Source organism: Sphaeramia orbicularis, chromosome 14, assembly GCF_902148855.1.
Source record: "Sphaeramia orbicularis chromosome 14, fSphaOr1.1, whole genome shotgun sequence".
Classification (NCBI taxonomy): domain Eukaryota; kingdom Metazoa; phylum Chordata; class Actinopteri; order Kurtiformes; family Apogonidae; genus Sphaeramia; species Sphaeramia orbicularis.
In genome coordinates, this window is record NC_043970.1 from 7,514,646 (window position 1) to 7,534,605 (window position 19,960).

At 40.2% G+C, this 19,960-nt stretch overlaps 1 protein-coding gene across 2 annotated transcripts in view; it reads left to right on the forward strand.

Moving 5' to 3' along the window:
* Positions 1–19,960, forward strand: part of LOC115433097 (14-3-3 protein epsilon) — a 60,626-nt gene that overhangs the window by 34,754 nt on the left and 5,912 nt on the right. For both annotated transcript variants that reach the window (XM_030154312.1, XM_030154313.1), the window contains exons 3-5: positions 139–245; positions 2,442–2,648; positions 18,550–18,686. In XM_030154312.1, coding sequence (XP_030010172.1) covers positions 139–245; positions 2,442–2,648; positions 18,550–18,686 — 451 coding nt within the window. The remainder of the gene's footprint in view (positions 1–138; positions 246–2,441; positions 2,649–18,549; positions 18,687–19,960) is intronic.

The window sequence follows — 19,960 nt, forward strand, 5'->3', positions numbered from 1 at the left end:
GAGGTTATTGAGGCTGTAAAATGTGTCATATGGAACAGAGCTCGAAGTCAAATTAAACAGAAGCTCCAGTCCAGCAGATTTAATACTCATGCTCCTCAGTCCACTGATGGCAGTGTGTTGTGTGGTTTCATTCTGCAGGTTGAGAAAGAGCTGAAATCAATCTGCAATGACATTCTGGATGTACTGGACAAACACCTCATCTTATCTGCAAATACGGGGGAGTCCAAGGTTTTCTACTACAAAATGTATGTAAGACCAGCTGCCACACTACAATGCTATGCTGTATTAATATCAGATGTTTTGGGATGCTATTGACGGACTAAACATAGAATAGTAAAAGACACAGTCAGCTGGTGAGCCCACAAATTAACCACAGTGTTTCCCCTAGTCTTGCATCCTTGGGGGGGTGTTTCTGGGAGGGATTTGCTTGGTTATGATGTGGTGTGAGCTGGAGGGGTACATTGTTCATTTTGTTCATTCTGTTATAATAATAAAGTGCTTTTCAGTTGGTATAATTCTTTATTTATTCAAAAACTTTTCTGTTCTTGTCTCACTCTCTCCTTTTTTTTTTTTTTTTTGGTTTTGCAATTGATTTTGTGTTGACGCTTTATATACTGCTTTACAGGCCACTGAGTGTGTGTACTTGTCCAGGGCGGCGAAAGCCCGCCCCTGCAAGTTAATGTCCAGTCACTAGCCCCTTTTACACAGCACTTCTGTTGCAGGAATATTTCACCTTTATTCCGGAATGACATCTGTGTAAACAAAATGGTGGGATCATGTGGTCCCACCTTTATCATGGCTTTGTAACACCTCTGGAGGTAGTAACAGCACCGTGTTAAAGGTAGGATCATGATTCTGGAACGCTATGTAAAAGGAACACCTCTCATTCCGCAACCAAGGTGTGGTCTTTTAATGACGGCAACCCCCAGCGCGGGAGAGACAGCGGGTGCATATGGAGGCACTGGCATGATTCTGCAGCTACGTACCATTTTCACCTGGGGCATGAAGCCGGGTTGGCATGCCGACTGATGCTGATCACTGCCCCTTTGATTCCGGAAAACAGGTCCGCTGTGTAAAAGTCCAGTCTGTCTCACCTCTGTCACACCTTTGGCTTGGCTGTGTAAATCGGTCAATGGTGGAAAAAAGGCGGGATCACCATCTTGCCTTTTTTCCAGGATTTCTGTGTAAAAGTGGCTACGGTTGTGCCTCCATAACCCATGAAGGTTCAAGTCGCTCCACTGTCACATTTCATCTGTGCAGTAACTACACATCTCTCTCTCTCTGTCTGTCTCAGTCTCTCTCTGTCTCTGTCTGTCTGTCTGTCTGTCTGTCTGTCTGTCTGTCTGTCTGTTTCTCGACATGCATGTGAGTGTGGGGAAGCCCCGCCCCTCAGTGAGAGTTTGCAGATGGAGAAGCGGCTTTAGACTCAACACACATACAATACCGTGACATGCTATTGCAAGGAAATGTGTACAGTAGATAATTCTGGTTTTTATAACACCGTTTTCATTTACATCCCTATGCAGAACAGGATTTTTTTTTTTTTTTTTTTTTTTAAAGGGCACTTTTTTCAGTGACGTAAAAAGGACAGGGGCTGAAGCACCCTTTGGTCCCTATGTGTGCACGTACCTATTTTATACTACTGTATATAAGTAGTCAAGGAGTAAGAAGGTGCTATTTTATTCAGTACAGTGATATAATTTGTTCCTACTGTGAAATTCAGTTTTTGCTGACAAGCAAAATAATAATATAATTTTGGGAGAAAAAAACAGTTCTCCTTACACACAAAACATGTACTGAAACTGAACCCAAACCATGGCCCAAAAACTCTAGTACGGACTGTACCATGGGCTACCTGTACCGTTGCACCCCTAGGAGGTGCGCTGTATCTTTTCTCACTTTTTTTTCCTTTGCCAATTACACCTGTGCTTTTTATTTAAGCCAGCTGTTGGTGACTAAACCTCCACTTAGTGTCTTACAAGTGAAGATAGTTGTCATTTACAGTTGGTCATTACAAGAGCACTGGAATTGGCTCTGGAATGAATCAGTGTTTACAATCCTGCAGCCCTACACCTGATTAACTCCATGTTTGAATCCTCAGTTATTCAATAATAGAATGGTTACTTATCTAAATACATGGTTTTCTGTCCTCTTAATATTTAAGTCTGGTGTACATTTCTGGTTTAAAAGACCACTGTGTGAAGAAGTTTAAAGCCTCATTTAGACCATAGTCCCCATCTAAACATGTCAGAATCTTTATTAGCATTTGGGTCTGATGGCTTAGATATAATTCCAGAGCAGGTGAGGCCTCCTACTGGAGTATGACCAGGTCATTCAATTCACATTCAGCAGCCTATCGCGCTGAACTGCTGCTGTTGTATGGTAGCACAGGTGTGAAAACTGATACTATGCATCTGACATCAGTTTTTTTGTCTGCTCAGGAAGGGAGATTACCACAGGTACCTGGCAGAGTTCGCCACAGGCAACGACAGGAAGGAGGCAGCAGAGAACAGTTTGGTAGCGTACAAAGCTGCCAGTGACATCGCCATGACTGAACTCCCTCCAACACACCCCATCCGTCTGGGACTGGCACTTAACTTCTCAGTTTTCTATTATGAAATCCTCAATTCGCCAGACCGTGCTTGCAGGTAGGTTCAACTGGTAAACTGTTATTAGCACTATTTGTGGACTTAAATTTATTTCCATGATCCCCACCCACAAAGTACCTTCTTCTCCAGCTAGGGAATGGAGCGAGCTCAAAACACCAGTCCTGTTTATATCGAGACAGTAATGAAGACGAAAGACCGATTACTGTGGTGTCACATTTTAGGCACATAAGAGCCACCAAACCCACTGAACAGCTGACTGACATTCCAGTGGTACATCCACTCCAAAAAAACAGTCATTCCGTGCATTTACATGACGACTTTTATTCCTGGTTTAAACTGATTAAAGGTTAGATCCTATTTATTTATTTATTTTTTAAATTCTCTTTTTATTGAAAGAAAATTTTTCTTTTCATACATTGAAAAAACAAACAAAAACGCAAACTATGCACATTCAGAGAGTGGTTGTGAAAAACAAAACAAAAAAACATTTACAGCAGCTCATTATGGTCCTGTCATACAAGATCTCAAAGTAAAGAATTAATGCATAAATGAATATAAACAAAAACACAAAAAGATATTTCCTTCAGATGATTTTGGGTTCATATTCATGCATTCATCCCAGCAAAATCAGATCTCAAAGGCTTCACATATCTCACCCATCCCTCCCAGTGTCGCACAAAAACATCCATCTTCAAATTTACAGTAGAGGTTATTCTTTCCATCCTATAAATTCCCATGGTTATGTCTATCCAATTATTTATTGTCGGTTCTTCTTGTGTCATCCATCGTTTAGTTATTACTTTTTTTTCCTGCAGCAAGTAATATACTGAAAAGGTATCTGTTAATGTTCTTGACCTCTGGAGAAAAGCATCCCAAATACATTGTTTTGAAATCAAAAGGTAAATAGATATTAAGAATGATTTCTATGGCTTTATGTATTTCTTTCCAATAATGGTTAATTTTTGGGCGTTCCCAGAATATGTGGAAATGATGTGCAGTGTGGCAGCTACAATTCCTCCAGCATTGTGAATTCCCATTTGTGTAGTGTGACTTATGGCTAGAGGTAATAAACAAACGAGTTACGTTTTTCCAACAGAATTCTTTCCATAAATGAGACTTTGTACTTCATGAAATTGGCAGATGTTTTGCCATTCTTCGTCCGTTATGGTTAGACCTCCCTCTTTCTCCCATTTATCTTTTATATATCTTGTTGAGTGATTGTTAAAGTTATGGAGACTTGTACAGTTGTGATATAATGTTTCTTTTCATATCTGATTTGTATGCTTTTATGAATAGCTGGATAAAAGGCTTGCTGTCTTCTCTGATACTCTCCTTTTTGATGTTTTGGTTGTAATAGTTTCTTAATTGAAGATATCTATAGAAATCTTCTTTTTCTAAAGAGAACTTTTCTTTTAACATTTGAAAACTCATTATTTAATTTTTCTGTATGATGCCATTCAATGATGTTATACCCTTTTTAATTCACAATTTAAATCTGGAGTCTAATTTATTCGGTAGAAAGTCAGAGTCGTATGCGCACCAACTGAGAATTTTAATATCTTTTTCTAATTATTCTTTTATTGTCCCTATCCACATCTTTAAGACAGATTTTACCCATTGATTTTCTATTTTGTCTATGTAGTCCTTCAGGTTTTTATCAGGTAATAATGCCAGCGTGGGGATGTCAGATAGTATTTTACATTCAATGTCTTTCCATTGTGCTTCATAGGATGGATTACACCAACACAGTAGTGCTCTAACTTGTGCTGCAACATAATACTTTTTTAGGGATGGTAGCCCCCATCCTCCATTTTCCTTTGGTAGTTGTAATGTTTTATATCGTATACGGGGTCTTTTTCCCTGCTATATGAACCTTGAAATCATCTTGTCCCATTCAGTAAAATAGTTTTGGGTGATTGTAATTGGGGGGGGGTTTGAAAGAGAGATAAAAATCTAGGTAAGACATTAATTTTTATTGTTTCTATTCTTGAACTTAGACTTAAGTAGGGATGAGGCTCCATCTCAACAGATCTTCTTTAATTTTATGGTGTAGAGAGTTATAATTCTTTTCAAACATTTTTGATGAGTCTTTAGTGAGAATTATACCTAGGTATTTGAAGGATTCTGTTCTCCATTTTAGTGGATAGGTTTGTCGTAGTTTTTCTGATGGGTTGAAATTGTAGATGAGACTTTCCGTTTTATTTATATTTAATTTGTATCCTGACATTGAGCCAATGTTTTTAAGGGAATCCATCACTTCTGGTAGGGAAGTTTCATGTTTTTTTTAAATATAAAAGTACATCGTCCGCGTAGCATGCTACTTTGTGTTCCTTGTTATTAATTTCAATGCCTTTAATTTTTCTGCTTTGTCTTATGTGTTGGACGAGTGGTTCTAAAAATAGAGCAAAAAGAAGTGGGGACCAGACGCAACCTTGTCTTACTCCCCTCTCTCGAATTACTGTTTTAGATAAATGACCTTTAATTTTAATTTGTGCTGTCAGGTTGTTGTAAATGGCTTTTATGCTATTTATTACTAGTTTACTGAAACCATCCATCCATCCATCCATTATCCACCGCTTATCTGGGGCCGGGTCGCGGGGGTAACAGTCTAAGCAGGGATGCCCAGACTTCCCTCTCCCCAGACACCTCTTCCAGCTCTTCCGGGGGGACCCCGAGGCGTTCCCAGGCCAACCGAGAGACATAGTTTCTCCAACGTGTCCTGGGTCTTCCCCGAGGTCTCCTCCCGGTGGGACATGCCCTGAACACCTCCCCAGGGAGGCGTCCAGGAGGCATCCGAAACAGATGCCCGAGCCACCTCAGCTGGCCCCTCTCAACGCGGAGGAGCAGCGGCTCTACTCCGAGCTCCTCCCTGGTGACTGAGCTCCTCACCCTATCCCTAAGGGTGCACCCAGCCACCCTGCGAAGGAAACTCATTTCGACCGCTTGTATCCGGGATCTTGTCCTTTTGGTCATGACCCAAAGCTCATTTCATTTACTGAAACCAAATTTGTCTAATACTTTGTATAGAAATTGCCAATTGACTGAATCAAATGCTTTTTCGGCATCTAGACTTAATATCATTGCCTTTTCTTTTTGTTGTTGTATGTGATCCATAATATATAAAGTTCGTCTTCTATTATCTTGTGTTTGACGTTTATGTATAAATCTTGTTTGATCATTGTTAATTAGGTTTGGCAAAATTGTTTCCATCCTTTTAGCCATGATGGAGGTATATAGCTGGTAGTCTACATTGAGGACTGAGATTGGCCTGTACGATCCACATTCCATTTTGTCTTTCCCCTCTTTAGGGATAACAGATATAATGGCTTCTCTCCAAGTGGGGAGGATTTCTGCTTTCTTTAAAGCCCAGTTGCATGTAGTTTTAAAAATTGGTATGAGCTCCTCTCTGAATGTTTTGTACCATTCTGTTGTGAAGCCGTCACTTCCCGTCGATGTGTTGGGTTTTAATTTTTTAATAGCTGCTTGTATTTCTTCTACTGTTATTTCTGCACTTAAATCTTTATTTTGATCTTCGGTCATAGTTGGTAAATTTAGAGTTTCCAGGAATGTGCTTATTTGATCTTTTCCATCTTCTGGTGATTTAGTGTATAGGCGTGTATAAAATGATTCAAATAAAGTTTGAATTTTGTCTTGTCTAGTTTCAATTGTATTTTTTTGAGAATCTCATATTTTAAATATTGCATTGTCTGCTTGTTGTTTTCTCAGCTTCCAAGCCAGTAGTTTTGTGAATTTAGATCCATTTTCATAATATCGCTGTTTTGTAAACAGCATATTTTTTTCTATTTCCTGTGTGTATATCATATTTATTTCATTTCTAGTTTTCTTTATTTGTTGCAGTGTTTCCGGTTTTTGATTCAGCACATGACAGTCTTCGAGGTGCTTTAATTGATTTTGTAATTCCAGTAATTGTCTTTGACAAAGCTTTTTTGTGTGTGATGCTGCTGCAATAATTTTCCCTCTTAAGACGGCTTTTGCTGCATCCCACAAAATGGGTGGTGAGGTTTCTTCATTGTTATTCTCTTTAATATACATTTGAATTTCATTACTCATTTCTTTTTTGAATTTAGGGTCATTGAGTAGGCTTGAATTGAATCTCCATGTTGTGTTTCTTCTGCTATTTTCTAAATCAACAGTAATACATATGGGAGCATGATCACTTAAGTCTATTGATCCTATTTCTGCTTCACTAATCCTTGATCTATCCCTATTGAAGATGATAAAATAATCTATTCTTGTATAAACTGAATGTGGGTTAGAATAAGGCGTATACTTTCTTGTTTTGGGATTTATTTCTCTCCAGATGTCTATTAGGCCTATATCTTTCATTATTTCACCAATTTTTTTACTTATTGTCTTGGTGCTATGTCTTTGATTTGAGACATCTAGTTTGGGTTGTAAATGAATGTTTAGATCTCCTCCACATATCAGGATCCCTCCTGTTTGATTTATAATTAGATCTATTTCTATTTCAATGCATGGTGGAGCGTAAACATTAAACAGGGTGAAATCCGTACCATTTAGCGTTCCTTTTACCAAAATGAATCTACCCTCTTTATCTTTTTGTTCATATGTCTGTTCAAAATTGATCTTATTGGAGATTAGAATAGCGACTCCTCTTTTATGCTTAGGCTGATATGAAGAGAAATAGACTTTTGTAAAACCCATTCTAAGTAGTTTTTCATGTTCAGCATCCCTCAGATGCGTTTCTTGTAAGTATACAATATGTGCCTTTCTTTTTTCATTTTAGAAAGTATCTTAGATCGTTTTATTGGGCTGAGTATACCGTTTACATTGAAGGAAATTATTTTTATTTTTTCACGTGTCATTTTTTTGGTAGGAAAATTCTGTCTGCTCGAATAAGTCTGCTGTAAAGTGTCTCTGGTAGGACATAATAGGAATAATATAAATTGAAAACATTATAAACATTCAATAGAACTGTAGATTCCAAGGTAAAGGTTTCTATGTATTGACCCTTACCTGGTTGAACAAAGTGTCTGGCTTTGGAGGGTACGTCTCTTTAACAGTCTTGTGGAAAAGGGCCCTCCATGGCAGCTCAATCTTTAGAAAGCAAATGTTCACAATAAGGAAAAGAAAAAATATTTTTTGCATGTTCAGTCTCCAACTTTTTTTTTTTTTGTCTCTTTCAAAAGGAAATGAGAGAGGCATTGTTTTTCTTTTTTTTTCAGAAATGGAGATGAAAAAAATATATATAAACACATCAGATCAAATAATATTGATGTCATTATTTACTTCTCTTGTTTTATGAGTGTGTTTTGGATTATACATCACCCTATTGTTCAGGTTTTATTGGGGGACTGTCTTCTGTAGACCTGTAGCTTGTCTCTGATGGCTGTTTTCCTGCTGGACAGTCCTCCGACTCACTGTTGTCCCGCTCCTGCCGTGTGCCACTCCTGCCACTTCAGTAATTCTACTGGATCCTCTGGTGGGGGGACCACCTTCACCGTGAAGCCTCGTTCCTTCATATCTTTCGTAGCTTCATTGATCGTATGATAGAGCTGCGTTCCTTCTTCATAAAACACGTGTAGTCTGGCCGGGTAGGGGATGTGGAATCGGATCCTTTTTTCTTTCAGCACTCATATTACTTCATTGTATTCTTTTCGCTTGCGGCTGGGTAGTCGTGATCAAAATAAATCCTTTGATCGTTAAGCATTACCTACTTTTTTTCCCATGCTTTGCGCAGGACTTCTTCTTTGGTTTTATAATAGTGGAATTTAATCACGATTGATCTGGGTTTACCTGCCACCGTTGGTTTCAGGGCTAATGCTCTGCATGCTCTGTCAGTGTGCATTTCAGTTGTCGGCTGAATGTCCAGTTTGTCTCTAAGGAGTTTCTTCACAAACGTTATCAGTGAGTTGCCGTCCTCGTCCTCCGGCACGTAAATTCGGATGTTCTCTCGCCTTGCTCTTCCCTCTTGGTCAATTAGCTTTTCGACGTGTTGAGCCTGGATTTTTAGCATGTGTCTCGGTACCTGTTCAGTTGTTTGTTGTCTATTTTCCACGGCCTCGATGCGAGTTTCCGCTTCTTTGATTCTCTGGTTTGTCTTGTTAAGTTCGTCTTTAATATCCTCCAGCTGGCGGTGGTTTTCTTTTCTGAAGTCTTGAATTTCTTGTAAAATTCTCTCCATGTTTACCTTGCCCTTCTTGTTAGCTTTCTGCTTGGTGCCGTTTTTCCGCTAGCATAGCCTTCCGTGCCTCGTGAGTCGTCGTCTGTCGTTTAATTCAGCTGTAGTTTTTTTGCTTTTTTCTCTCGTTTCCATTGTTATCCTGTTATTCTAAAGTTTTTGTACTTGGTGGGTTTAATTCACCCGTTTACAGGATATTTTTAGAATTATGTCAGGGAGACCTCTCTCTATGCTGCTTTTCCTGAAGGAGGCAGGACCGGCCCACTGTGGTTAGATCCTATTTAAGATGCTCATGTAAACACCTTATTCCAGTTGAAAAAGAAAAGTTTGGATTAAATTTAAACCCGATTAAAGTCGCTGGTTTAATCCACTTTTGAATCCGGGCTAAATTATTCCTCAGATATGAAAACACTTTATTCTATCCATTCTGCGCATGCTCGTTGTTTTGTCCTGTCGCGATGACACACACATTCTGCGCTGGTGGAAGAATGTATAATGCAGTATCGTCAACCTAAATCATTACAGTGTGCTATTCTGATGGTATCTACCAGCCTCTAAAACCCTGAAGGAATAGTTCACCACTTGTTTTTTATTAATTCATTTGTCATGCACTAATGAGTTAGATAAGTGGGCAAAACAGTTTGCACTGCAGTGCACCGATTGCCTTGTTCTCACAGCCCTTCCGTTAGCTTAGCTTAGCCTAGCTTAGCATTTTATGAGTGATTTTGTGAAATTCAATTCTCCCTAATCATTACTTTAGTCCGGTGGGGACAATATGATTACAAATTGAGGCTCAAATCATGGCGATGTGACTTACTGTAGTATTAAAATCTTGGGAAATAAAAACTAATGCAAAGCCAAAATGGTAAAGCAAAGCTAATTTAGCACATGCGTCCCTTCCAACAAAAAGATTTTCCAACTTCCGTTAACACAACAGTCCCAAGACTGTATGAGTGCAATAAATCGCGGCTCTAAAGAAATAATTGGGGAGAATCGGATTTCACAAAATCACTTACAAAGGACTACAAATCACCTTTAAAAAACTGGCTACGTGTGACCATGGAAATGCAGTGACTATGCTAAGCTAAGCTAACAGAAGGGCTGCGAGAACCGAATAAACGTTTCTCATGTAAACCTTTATTCGGGTTTAACATTTCCATGTAAACAGAAGAGAAAGTACTTTAGTTCCGGATTGATTTCTTCTGGAAAAATAAATCGAATTTAAAAAACATCCTGTAACCGTACCTATTGAGGCGGGAGAAGTAAGTGCTAAGAGCTCTTGCTTCTTCCTCGGAGCCCACAGGTGCCGTGGCCCCCTCTTACCTCCACACAGATTGGACAGTGGTGTTTAAAGCGGCAGCCTGTACTTCCTGTTGGTGGCTCTTCGTGGACCGTGGATTACCTTTTGTTGTTGTTCCTCGGTGGAGGTAAGTTTCTGCCCCCAGTCTCGGCCCAAACGGAATGAATGACAAAAACAAAGGAGGTTGATGTTCACAACTCCCCCACTCACCTCTTCTTCGCGTCGCCCAAGGAATGGAGACTCAATCTCCGGCAGGAGATGCAAGCTGGAGGTGGGACGGCGGGCCCAGACAACGGCCACATGCAGTACATAGTCCCCCGGCAGCATCAGCCAGACGCCGCAGAGCTCCTGACTGCGCTTCCCTCTCAGGCACCAGGGGAGAAGAAGATAAACCGGTCTCCATCCCCGGCCTGACCAAAGGATGTGCCCAGGTGGTCACTCACCAAGATCCGGGGCAGAATCTGGATGAATACTATGAGCGTCAAACTGGGGTCCATCCACCTGGGGAGCTGCATCTCAAGGCACAGGACAGCAAATGAGGCTGGGCTGGAGGAGACCGGCAGGGAAGCTCCATTTGGGCCGAGACCAGGAGCAGAAATGAACCTCTACTGGGAAACAACAACAAAAGGACGGATCCCTGGTTCGGAAAGAGCCGCCAACAGGAAGCGCCAGCCGCCACTCCAAACACCATCGTCCGATCCTTGTGGAGGTGAGGAGGAGCCACGGCACCCGTGAGCTCCGGGGAAAAACCAAGAGCCCTTAGTACTTACTTCTCCCACCTCTCCTCTGTTTTGATTGGTTGCTTGATTAGACCAATCACAACGGTTTCTGCCCTCAGAACATCTTTCAGTAAGCAAAAGTCCCATCTGCTTCACTTACATGCACTATAAAGCTTTTCCCACATATACAATATAGTTTCTTATCTTAGACAATAGAGTAAGAATGAAAGAGTAATTCAGTTATGTCTCATAAAGATCACACATTAACCAGCATTTATATCTATGTGCCCATGCTGCATTTTGTAATCAGGACATCATGTCAGCACACATACACTTTAAAGCCTACAACCATGCTATGTTCGACTTTGAAAATGATGCGAGTACAAATCAGAATGCTTGTGTAGGCCAGAATTTGGAAACAGTGGTGAACATTTTTCAAACAACACTGTGGCAGAAGTTATAAAAATCAATACTCTTTGCACATTCAAAAATATTATTACAAACTTGGTTATGTGGATAAATGGCTGAGAAACCTCCCTGGGACATCAGTGTTCTTTATGGTTGTGAGTGTAAACTGGTTGCTGAGGCAGACTTAAAGTCCGGGGATGCTACTTCAAAAATTTAACCCATTTAGCGAAAAAAGACAGCGGGTAAATCTAGATTTAAAATGAAGCAGCACTATGTTGCACAATTCTTACATCTCTTTTTAGTAGATCAGAGTTTATTGGAGCAAATCGAAATGGTTAATTTTCAGTTGAATCAGTATGCAGATGACTACATACTCAAATCAAAAAATAAATGAGTTCTTGTTGTTGGGACAGAGTAAAGATAAGAGAGGGATTATTTGTAATAATATTTATGATATTTCCTCATACAAGGTTAGGTTTTTGCTTGTCAGTTAAAAATATTTCTAAAATTCCTTATTTTAAAAACTGGTTGGCCAAGTCAGCTGATCAATATGAGGCCCTTTTCCACTGTAGGAACTTTTTCTGAACCAGGAACCTTGAAAAACTTCAGTACATTTCCACCAACGTTACCCAGGTAAAAAAAAAAAAATCCCTCAACCCCAAACTTTCCCTAAAAAAGAAAAATCCTGGTAGGGGGTAGGACTTAACAATTACCTGTAATTCTAGGGATGGGGCTGTGTGCTAAAGAACGCTGACTGGTGGAACACACTTGTAGTTTTCTATTAGAGCCTGACTGATTAATCGGCCCGATTATCACATATCGTCAGTTAATCAATATGTAACCGATATATTAACTTTTTTGTTGTGTAGAGATTCTGTCGTTCTGCTCCTGTGTGTCTGTGCTGCACTCTGAGCCTGAGTGCCTGGCCCCTCCCCCTCACACAATCACGCAGACCAGTGACGTGCAGCACCACCTCCCACACTCACTTTTTTTTTTTACTTCATGATAAGCTGTGACTTTGTAAAACAATATAACACTACACCAGGGGTCACCAACCTTTTCTCTTCTGTGGGCTACTTTTACCTAATGAAGTTGCCGGAGGGCTACTCTAATTTAGCAACATTTATTTACATAGCTATTTTTCATACATACACATATTTTGTATCATACGTTTGTAACATTGTGCTCTTCATTTATTTTATTTATTTATATATCTTTGTTTTAACATTTACAATACTTAAAAAGTGTTAATATGAAACTATTATTTTACTTTAATTAAGAAAATCAAAAGTAGAAAAAAAACAAATACAAGAATTTGCATGCTGTATTCCTAAATATTTTAATACTAAGTCAAAAATTATGATATGGAAAAATTCTGCATATTTTTATAGAATTACTAAAAACAAATAATACACACCTGTATGTGCATTTTTAATACTTTGAAATTGTGAAAAGGAACGTTGTCACTCACACAATAAAACTTCAACATGTGCTGCTGTATTTCTGAAGGATTTGACCTTTTCTAAATTCACATATGCTGTCAAAACATATTAATTAAAACCAGAACTTTGTGCACATAAATCCACCATCCCCGTCACTTCTACAGTCATCACACTGGAGTCAAACGCAGAGGCACCTGTTCAGGTCCGACTCCAGCTGTCTGAGCGCATGCGCAGATAGTGCACATATGTTTGCGCTTGTCCAGGATGTGACCCCCTTTACTGATGCCTCTGTTGAAGCACTGGCCTTGGTCAGTTTAGTGAACATGGACTGTTGTTTTTGGACTTTAGTTTTCAGCTCTTTTACCTTCTCTTTACAGAGGCTGATTCCCACTGGAGAATCTCCAGAAAAGTTGCTGTGAACTTTGGTGAAATTCCGCTCCACGTTGCATCTTTTACTGACTTCCAGAACGCGCCACAGATCTCACACACACACACACACACTTGTCTTTCACATTTGTCAAACAGAAGTCCGTGCCTCATCGTTGGTGAAAATAACTCCCTGACTATATTTGGCCGACATCGTTGCGGGGCTGAACCCACTACCTGCCTGGCATCTGGCTCATCCTGGGCCCCGCCCCTCTCCAATGACAGGCACCAAACCAGTGCTAAAGTTTGATTGACAGCTAGTTGACTGTTTCATCTTGGGAGCGGGGGGGGGCAGGACACTTGTAATTTTGATTGGGTGGAAATTTAGACCTGTTCTACCAAATGACGAATCAACTTTGTGTTCTTATATTAGTGACCCTTGGAGAGCCACCGGAAGATCGCGAGCAACGTGTTGGAGAACCCTGAACTAGTTCTATTTTTAGAACAGGCCTGCGGGCGACCCGCGTGGTCCCTGCGGGCGACCTGGTGCCCGCGGGCACCGTGTTGGTGACCCCTGCACTACACTTTAGTGCCTCATGACAATGTCCTTGTGGAAACACACTGTTAGGGCATGTCAAGGAGAGCATTCTAGTTTTTTTTCACGCAAGTTTTAGAGAGCGTATTACACCATTTTAACATCATGTAAGTTGCATCTCTGTGAAATAAACAAAAATATATGCGACTGTAAATTACCATGTCCACCATTATTTAATATAAGACTATTATACAGTTTTAAAGTTGTGTAAGTTGCATCTTTGTGAAATAAAGATATATGCAACTGTTAACGTCCATGTCCGCCATTAATATAAGACTACTATACAGCATCCAACTTCACTTCATACTGCGTGCAGGATTTACCGGGGCTCATAAATTCACAACTTAATGTCTTTATTAAAATTATTTTGAAAAGATTCCATTTAGTTGTACTTTTATGTATTGCATGCTTAGAAAGCAGCTACATTGTTACAATAATATCTAGTTTATTCCCTTGTATTAATTCTAGTAATGTGATTCATGCTTTGAGTATTTCTAATTTTATTTATAGTCAACTTTTGTTTTTCACTTTAATGTTTGCTTCAGCATTTTCTTTTGAGCTGTTTGCAAATACCCATTGACCATACCCATGTACAGTATATACCTTATGTATATCAATGTTCTTATTTCATATATCAGCTGATATATTAGATATCTGCTTTTTTTAGCCCCCAAAATCGGTATCGGCCCCAAAATTCCCATATTGGTCATGCTCTAGTTTCCATGCTTGCTTTCACCCACTGTAGCCAGTGTATGGTTACACAGTTGTTTATTCCATTTCTACAAGTTTCACTTCATTTAAGTTTTGATCATCTGGAAAACAACAAAGAGGAGAAGCTACGAGAAGCAGATTTATGATGAGGTCGACTTGGCTCAATTTTAACTGAGCGTATTTATCTCAATCCTGCCAAGTTCATTGCAATCATCTGCCTGTCCACCTGAATTCGCTGAAGAGCGTATCTGCTTAATAACACTCAAAATAGCCAGGACCTCGTCCAACGTATTAGCCAAATACACTCAAATGAAATTCAGTGGGACTTTGAGTCAGCCAAGCCTGATTTGAATACAGCCTTAGAAACTTTGCATTGTGGTTGGAAACGCAAACCACACAGATTGCTAGGAATTCTTTTACCCAGGTGAACAAGTTCTTGGGGAAAAAATGATCCTGGGAATCTGGTGGAAAATGAGCTGTGGGCAAACTTTAGAACAGGGGTCTCAAACTGAAATTGGCTGGGGGCCACGTTTGTCCTTACACAAAGAGTAAGGGCAGGATAAACTTGGAAAATGTATTTCAAACTGGAATATGTATAATTTTTTAATTCCACTGTTCATATTTTTTTTAATATATATATATTTAACCTACACATGCAAACAGCAGCTGGTAAATATATTTATACTTTTATTCTTAAGTTGTAGTGCATTTTTTTGTTCATACATGCATGAAGAATTCAACTTTTATGTAAATAAAAGAAAACAGTAGTTTTTAAACATTTTAATGCTGAACACAATCTCCAAGTGCAAATCCAGAAAGAACTTGACACAAAAATGGTGCTTTATAAACATTTTATCTTACATTAGTTTTTAACTGTAAAATGCAAATTTCTTTCTGAAAGTCTCTAGTCTGGTCATACTTTATACACTCTATATGTGTATTTTCTACAATAGCACCTTCAGTTGTATTGGAAAAGTTTTCTCTACAATGTTTGGTAGGTGTACCAGTGCTGGAACTATCTTCCCTCTTTAATTGTGTATTTAGGCCCGAGCCGAGTAAAGCAGGCGCAGGGCCTATTGAGTCTGCAGTGGGCGCATGGGGACAAAATCGCCAGTGACGCGGTCACCTTTCGCCACTGTCGCCACTCTCACACATATCCACATTCACGGCACTCAGACCTTTCCGAAGATGTACATGACGTGCACAAATCACATATTTACACCTGCTCAGAATGAATGGGAGTCAATGGGCCACGCCCACTCGGGGTCAGTCACGTGTGTGTAAGTGGACGACACGTGACATCTGACCCCACAGACATGTGGGGGAGCTCGAGAGCTTTCAAATAAGGCCAAATATGTGGTTGCCACGGAAACAGCTATATTGTTCTTGCTCAGATTATTAATATTTTTATTTTTTTAGGCCCGAGCCGAGTAAAGCCGGCGCAGGGCCTATTGAGTCTGCAGTGGGCGCATGGGGACGAAATTGCCAGTGACACGGTCACCTTTCACCACTGTCGCCACTCTCACACATATTCACAGTCACGGCACTGAGACCTTTCCGAAGATGTACATGACATGCACAAATCGCATATTTACACCTGCTCAGAATGAATGGGAGTCAATGGGATATGCCCACTCGGGGTCAGTCACGTGGGTGTAAGTGCAGGACACGTGACATCTGACCCCACAGACATGTGGGGGAGCTCGAGAGCTTTCAAATAAGGCCCAATATGTGGTTGCCATAGAAACGGCTATATTGTTCTTGCTCAGATTCTTATTTTATTTTATTTTTTCTTCTCCTGCTCTTTGAGCTCAAATTTGACCCCCTGAACATTTACGAAAACTCACCAAATTTTGCCCAAAATTCAGAAGTGCGAGAAATTGAATTTGCATATAGGTTTCATAGATTTCAGTAAAGAAATGTTGCTGCAGCGCCCCCTCTAAAAGTGGAAATGCATTACGGCAATGGGAGCACGTCCAATGTGAAGTTTGTCGTAGAGCCACGAAAATCGGTACACAGATTCATCATGAGGAGACAAACAAAAAATATTATGGCCACGCCCCAAAACCAACCCTTAGTCGGCCATATTGGATTGAAATTTCCAAAATGCTGAGTCAGCGTTTTCGCTGATGTCGTATTTTAACTATCTCCTCCTTGGCCGTTTGGCAGAATGAGCTCAAAATTGGTGTACAGACGTCCATCTCCCAGGTCTACAGCCATGCATTAAAAGAAATAGAAATTTCGCACTATAGCGCCCCCTACAAATGTACATTTACAAAAATGACATCAGTTCGGACATACGAACACCGATTTGGCTCAAATTTGACTCAGACATCTGTCTCCCAGGCCTACACCTACTTGTCAAAAGAAACTGAAATTTTGCACTACAGCGCCCCCTGCAAGTTTTTAAAAAAAAATTTTTTATTAAAATTGCTTCAGTTCGGACATACGAACACCAATTTGGCTCAAATTTGTCTCAGACGTCTATCTCTCAGGCCTACACCCATTTATCAGAAAACTTGGAAATTTGGAGCTATAGCGCCCCCTACAATTTTACCTTTACGAAAATTACTTCACTTCAGACATACGAACACCAATTTGGCTCAAATTTGAATCAGTTGTCAATCTCCCAGGCCTACACCCATTTATCAAAAGAAAATGCCATATCGCTCAATAGCGCCCCCTACAAATTTACCTTCACGAAAATTGCATTAATTCGGACATACGAACACCGATTTGGCTCAAATTTGACTCAGTGGTACATCTCGCAGGCCTACACCCATTCGACGGAAGAAATTTAATTTTAGCTGCATAGCGCCCCCTACAGATTTACTTATACAAAAATTTCTTTTGTGTGGACATACGAACAAAGATCTGCCTCAAATTTGAATCAGTTGTCAATCTCCCAGGCCTACACCCATTCATCAGAAGACATTGAAATTTGGTGCTAGAGCGCCACCTGCTGAACGATGGACATACTTCTACTGGACGTGTCCGTGGCGAGGGCCTTTAGATGCCGCTTGCGGCATTAACTCTTTAAGTGCCAGACAGTTAAGGGGCTAATAAGCCTTAAAAGTGCCACAGAATTTGGACGTTTTTCAGTATTCCGCGTCGTTTTTATAATATTTGAAGAATCCTGCAGGAAACCGCTCGGGAACATCCGACCGATTGCTGATTAGATCCAAAACGCACCGGACGCAGCCGATTCATTATTGATCGTAATTTGCATAATTTATAATAATAATAATAATAATAATAATAATAATCTTTATTTATATAGCACTTTTCATACATTAAAAACTGTAGCACAAAGTGCTCTACATATCAGTTTAAAAATCAGTACCGCCCCCCACCCACACCCACCCACTCACCCGCACACACACACACACACACACACACACACACACACACATACATGCAAACCCACAAGCTCACACATACTTAAGAAGACTGACTGAGCACGGGTAGACCAGAACAAAAATGTTCAAGTAAAAGTAAAACACCAATTTAGGAGGCGCTGTCTCAGGGAGCCATCCGGACCAGGAGGCAGCCGCCGACCCCGGCAACCAGGCACCAGCAACACAGCCCCGCATCCCAACTAGTGGGAGAGGGCCAACTGGGACCCCCACCCACCAGAAAGGAGCGGACCCCAGTGAGAGAAGGCGCCACAGCCCCCGGAGTCCACAGCCGCCCCCCGGCATGGAGGGCTCCCTCTGATGAAACACCGGAGAATAAGAAACATTAAAAAGATATAACAATATTATTCGGTCGCGTGACCTCAAATTCCCGTCTGCTTGGTCTCAAAAGGGGGACACAGAAAGAACGTCATCGAAATGTGAGAAAGAAATGGGGGTGGATGGTTTGTTTGTACACAAATATGGCGTGTTCTCCAAAGCCGATCTGATCGGCCCGTGGCACTTTACAGGTTGTTTTCGTAAAGCCGATTTAATCGGCCCATGGCACTGAAAGTGTTAATACTGGTTTTCTGTGTATTAAATGTATTTTTTGGTGTTTTTATATTTATTGCAAAGCTTATGGAGCGAGGTGTGTGACCTTCAGCAAACTGCTGTGATAGAATAGATTCATGGTTTTGTCATGTAAAATGAGTCGATCATTTCCATCTGTGCACAAACCCTTAGTCTGTGTGCACTTGAGTGTTTCACATAGTGAAATACAGGTAGCAGCATTGGATTTATCCTCCAACTGACTGTATTTTCTTGTGTGCTCTGTTGACAGGTTGGCGAAGGCAGCATTCGACAATGCTATTGCAGAACTGGACACACTGAGTGAGGAGAGTTATAAGGACTCAACACTTATCATGCAGTTGCTACGTGACAACTTGACACTATGGACCTCAGATGTGCAGGGAGACGGTAAAACACCCCAAAAAACACAAATACTCCGCTTTAAATAATATTTGTCAGATTTTATACACAAAAAACTATTGTATTCTATCTTCATTCATTCGTGAGGTATAGACATTTGAATATTGGTAATTTTCCGGAAAAAAATACATTTTGAGCAAAAAACTGAGAAAACTTCCTTTTTTTTTAAAAGATTGATTTTCAAGATAAAACTGATATCCTATTTACATGTTTGACTCTTTCTAATTTACAAACAGTAACACTGTGTTCAAAATCACAAAATAAAATAGTAACAGCAATTATAATAAACAGTGCTAAGATATCCTAACATTCCACTAAATGTTAGGGGAAACCACATCAAACTTTACACCAAACATCTCTTAAAGCTCCAGGTTCCTTATAAACTTTACACATTTACATATATCAATTATGAGTCTTCCACATATTAGATTGGCTTTTTCATATAAACACTTCCATATTCCTCATTTTCAACAAAAACAAGAAACAAATGCACTAAATACTGTATATTTTTGGCCTTTTCTTGGCTGCACCATATCCTCCTGTTGGACCATGTCCTCCTGTTGGACCACCTGCTGTATTTGATCTGTAAAAAATTACAGTATATGGACATGTAGTTATATATCTATTTATGAATATATGTATTTTTTCATACAAAAGCCAAATAAAATGGTGTATTACCTCTGTCACCATGTTAGGCAGATGCGAATGACACCTGTGTTGAATCTGCTGTGTGTCCATAGTCATAATCTGAAATCTGTTTAAAAATGCTAGGTGTCCGTTGTCTTTTCCACATCTGGTTATCGGCCTTCTCCTTGAATGTCCACTATAAATGTCTCTTATCCCTTTTCCACCAAAAAGAACCTGGTGCTACTTCGGTGCCGGTGCTAGAGCCAGTGCTTAACTGGTTCCAACCTGGTGCCTCCAAAGAACCAGTTTGCTTTTCCATAGGCCAAGAGCCAAGCGGAGCCAAGTCAGAGCCGCGTCATTACGTCAGCGTAAAACATGTTCACGTGACTGGGTCTGGGGTGGGAGATGCTTGCCCAGAAGCAAGCGCTGCTATTGTGTTTACAAGCCTATATTGCAATCCACAGGCAAAAAACACAAATATTCACTCTGTGGGATTTGTGATAAACATAAATATGTGGGCTTCCATATGACATACGTAGAAACATAATGCATGGATAGTCTGTAAACAAATAATTAGTGAGGTCAGCAAAGCGGTACTATTACCCAAATTTATGCGAGGCATAGGAAAACACGGA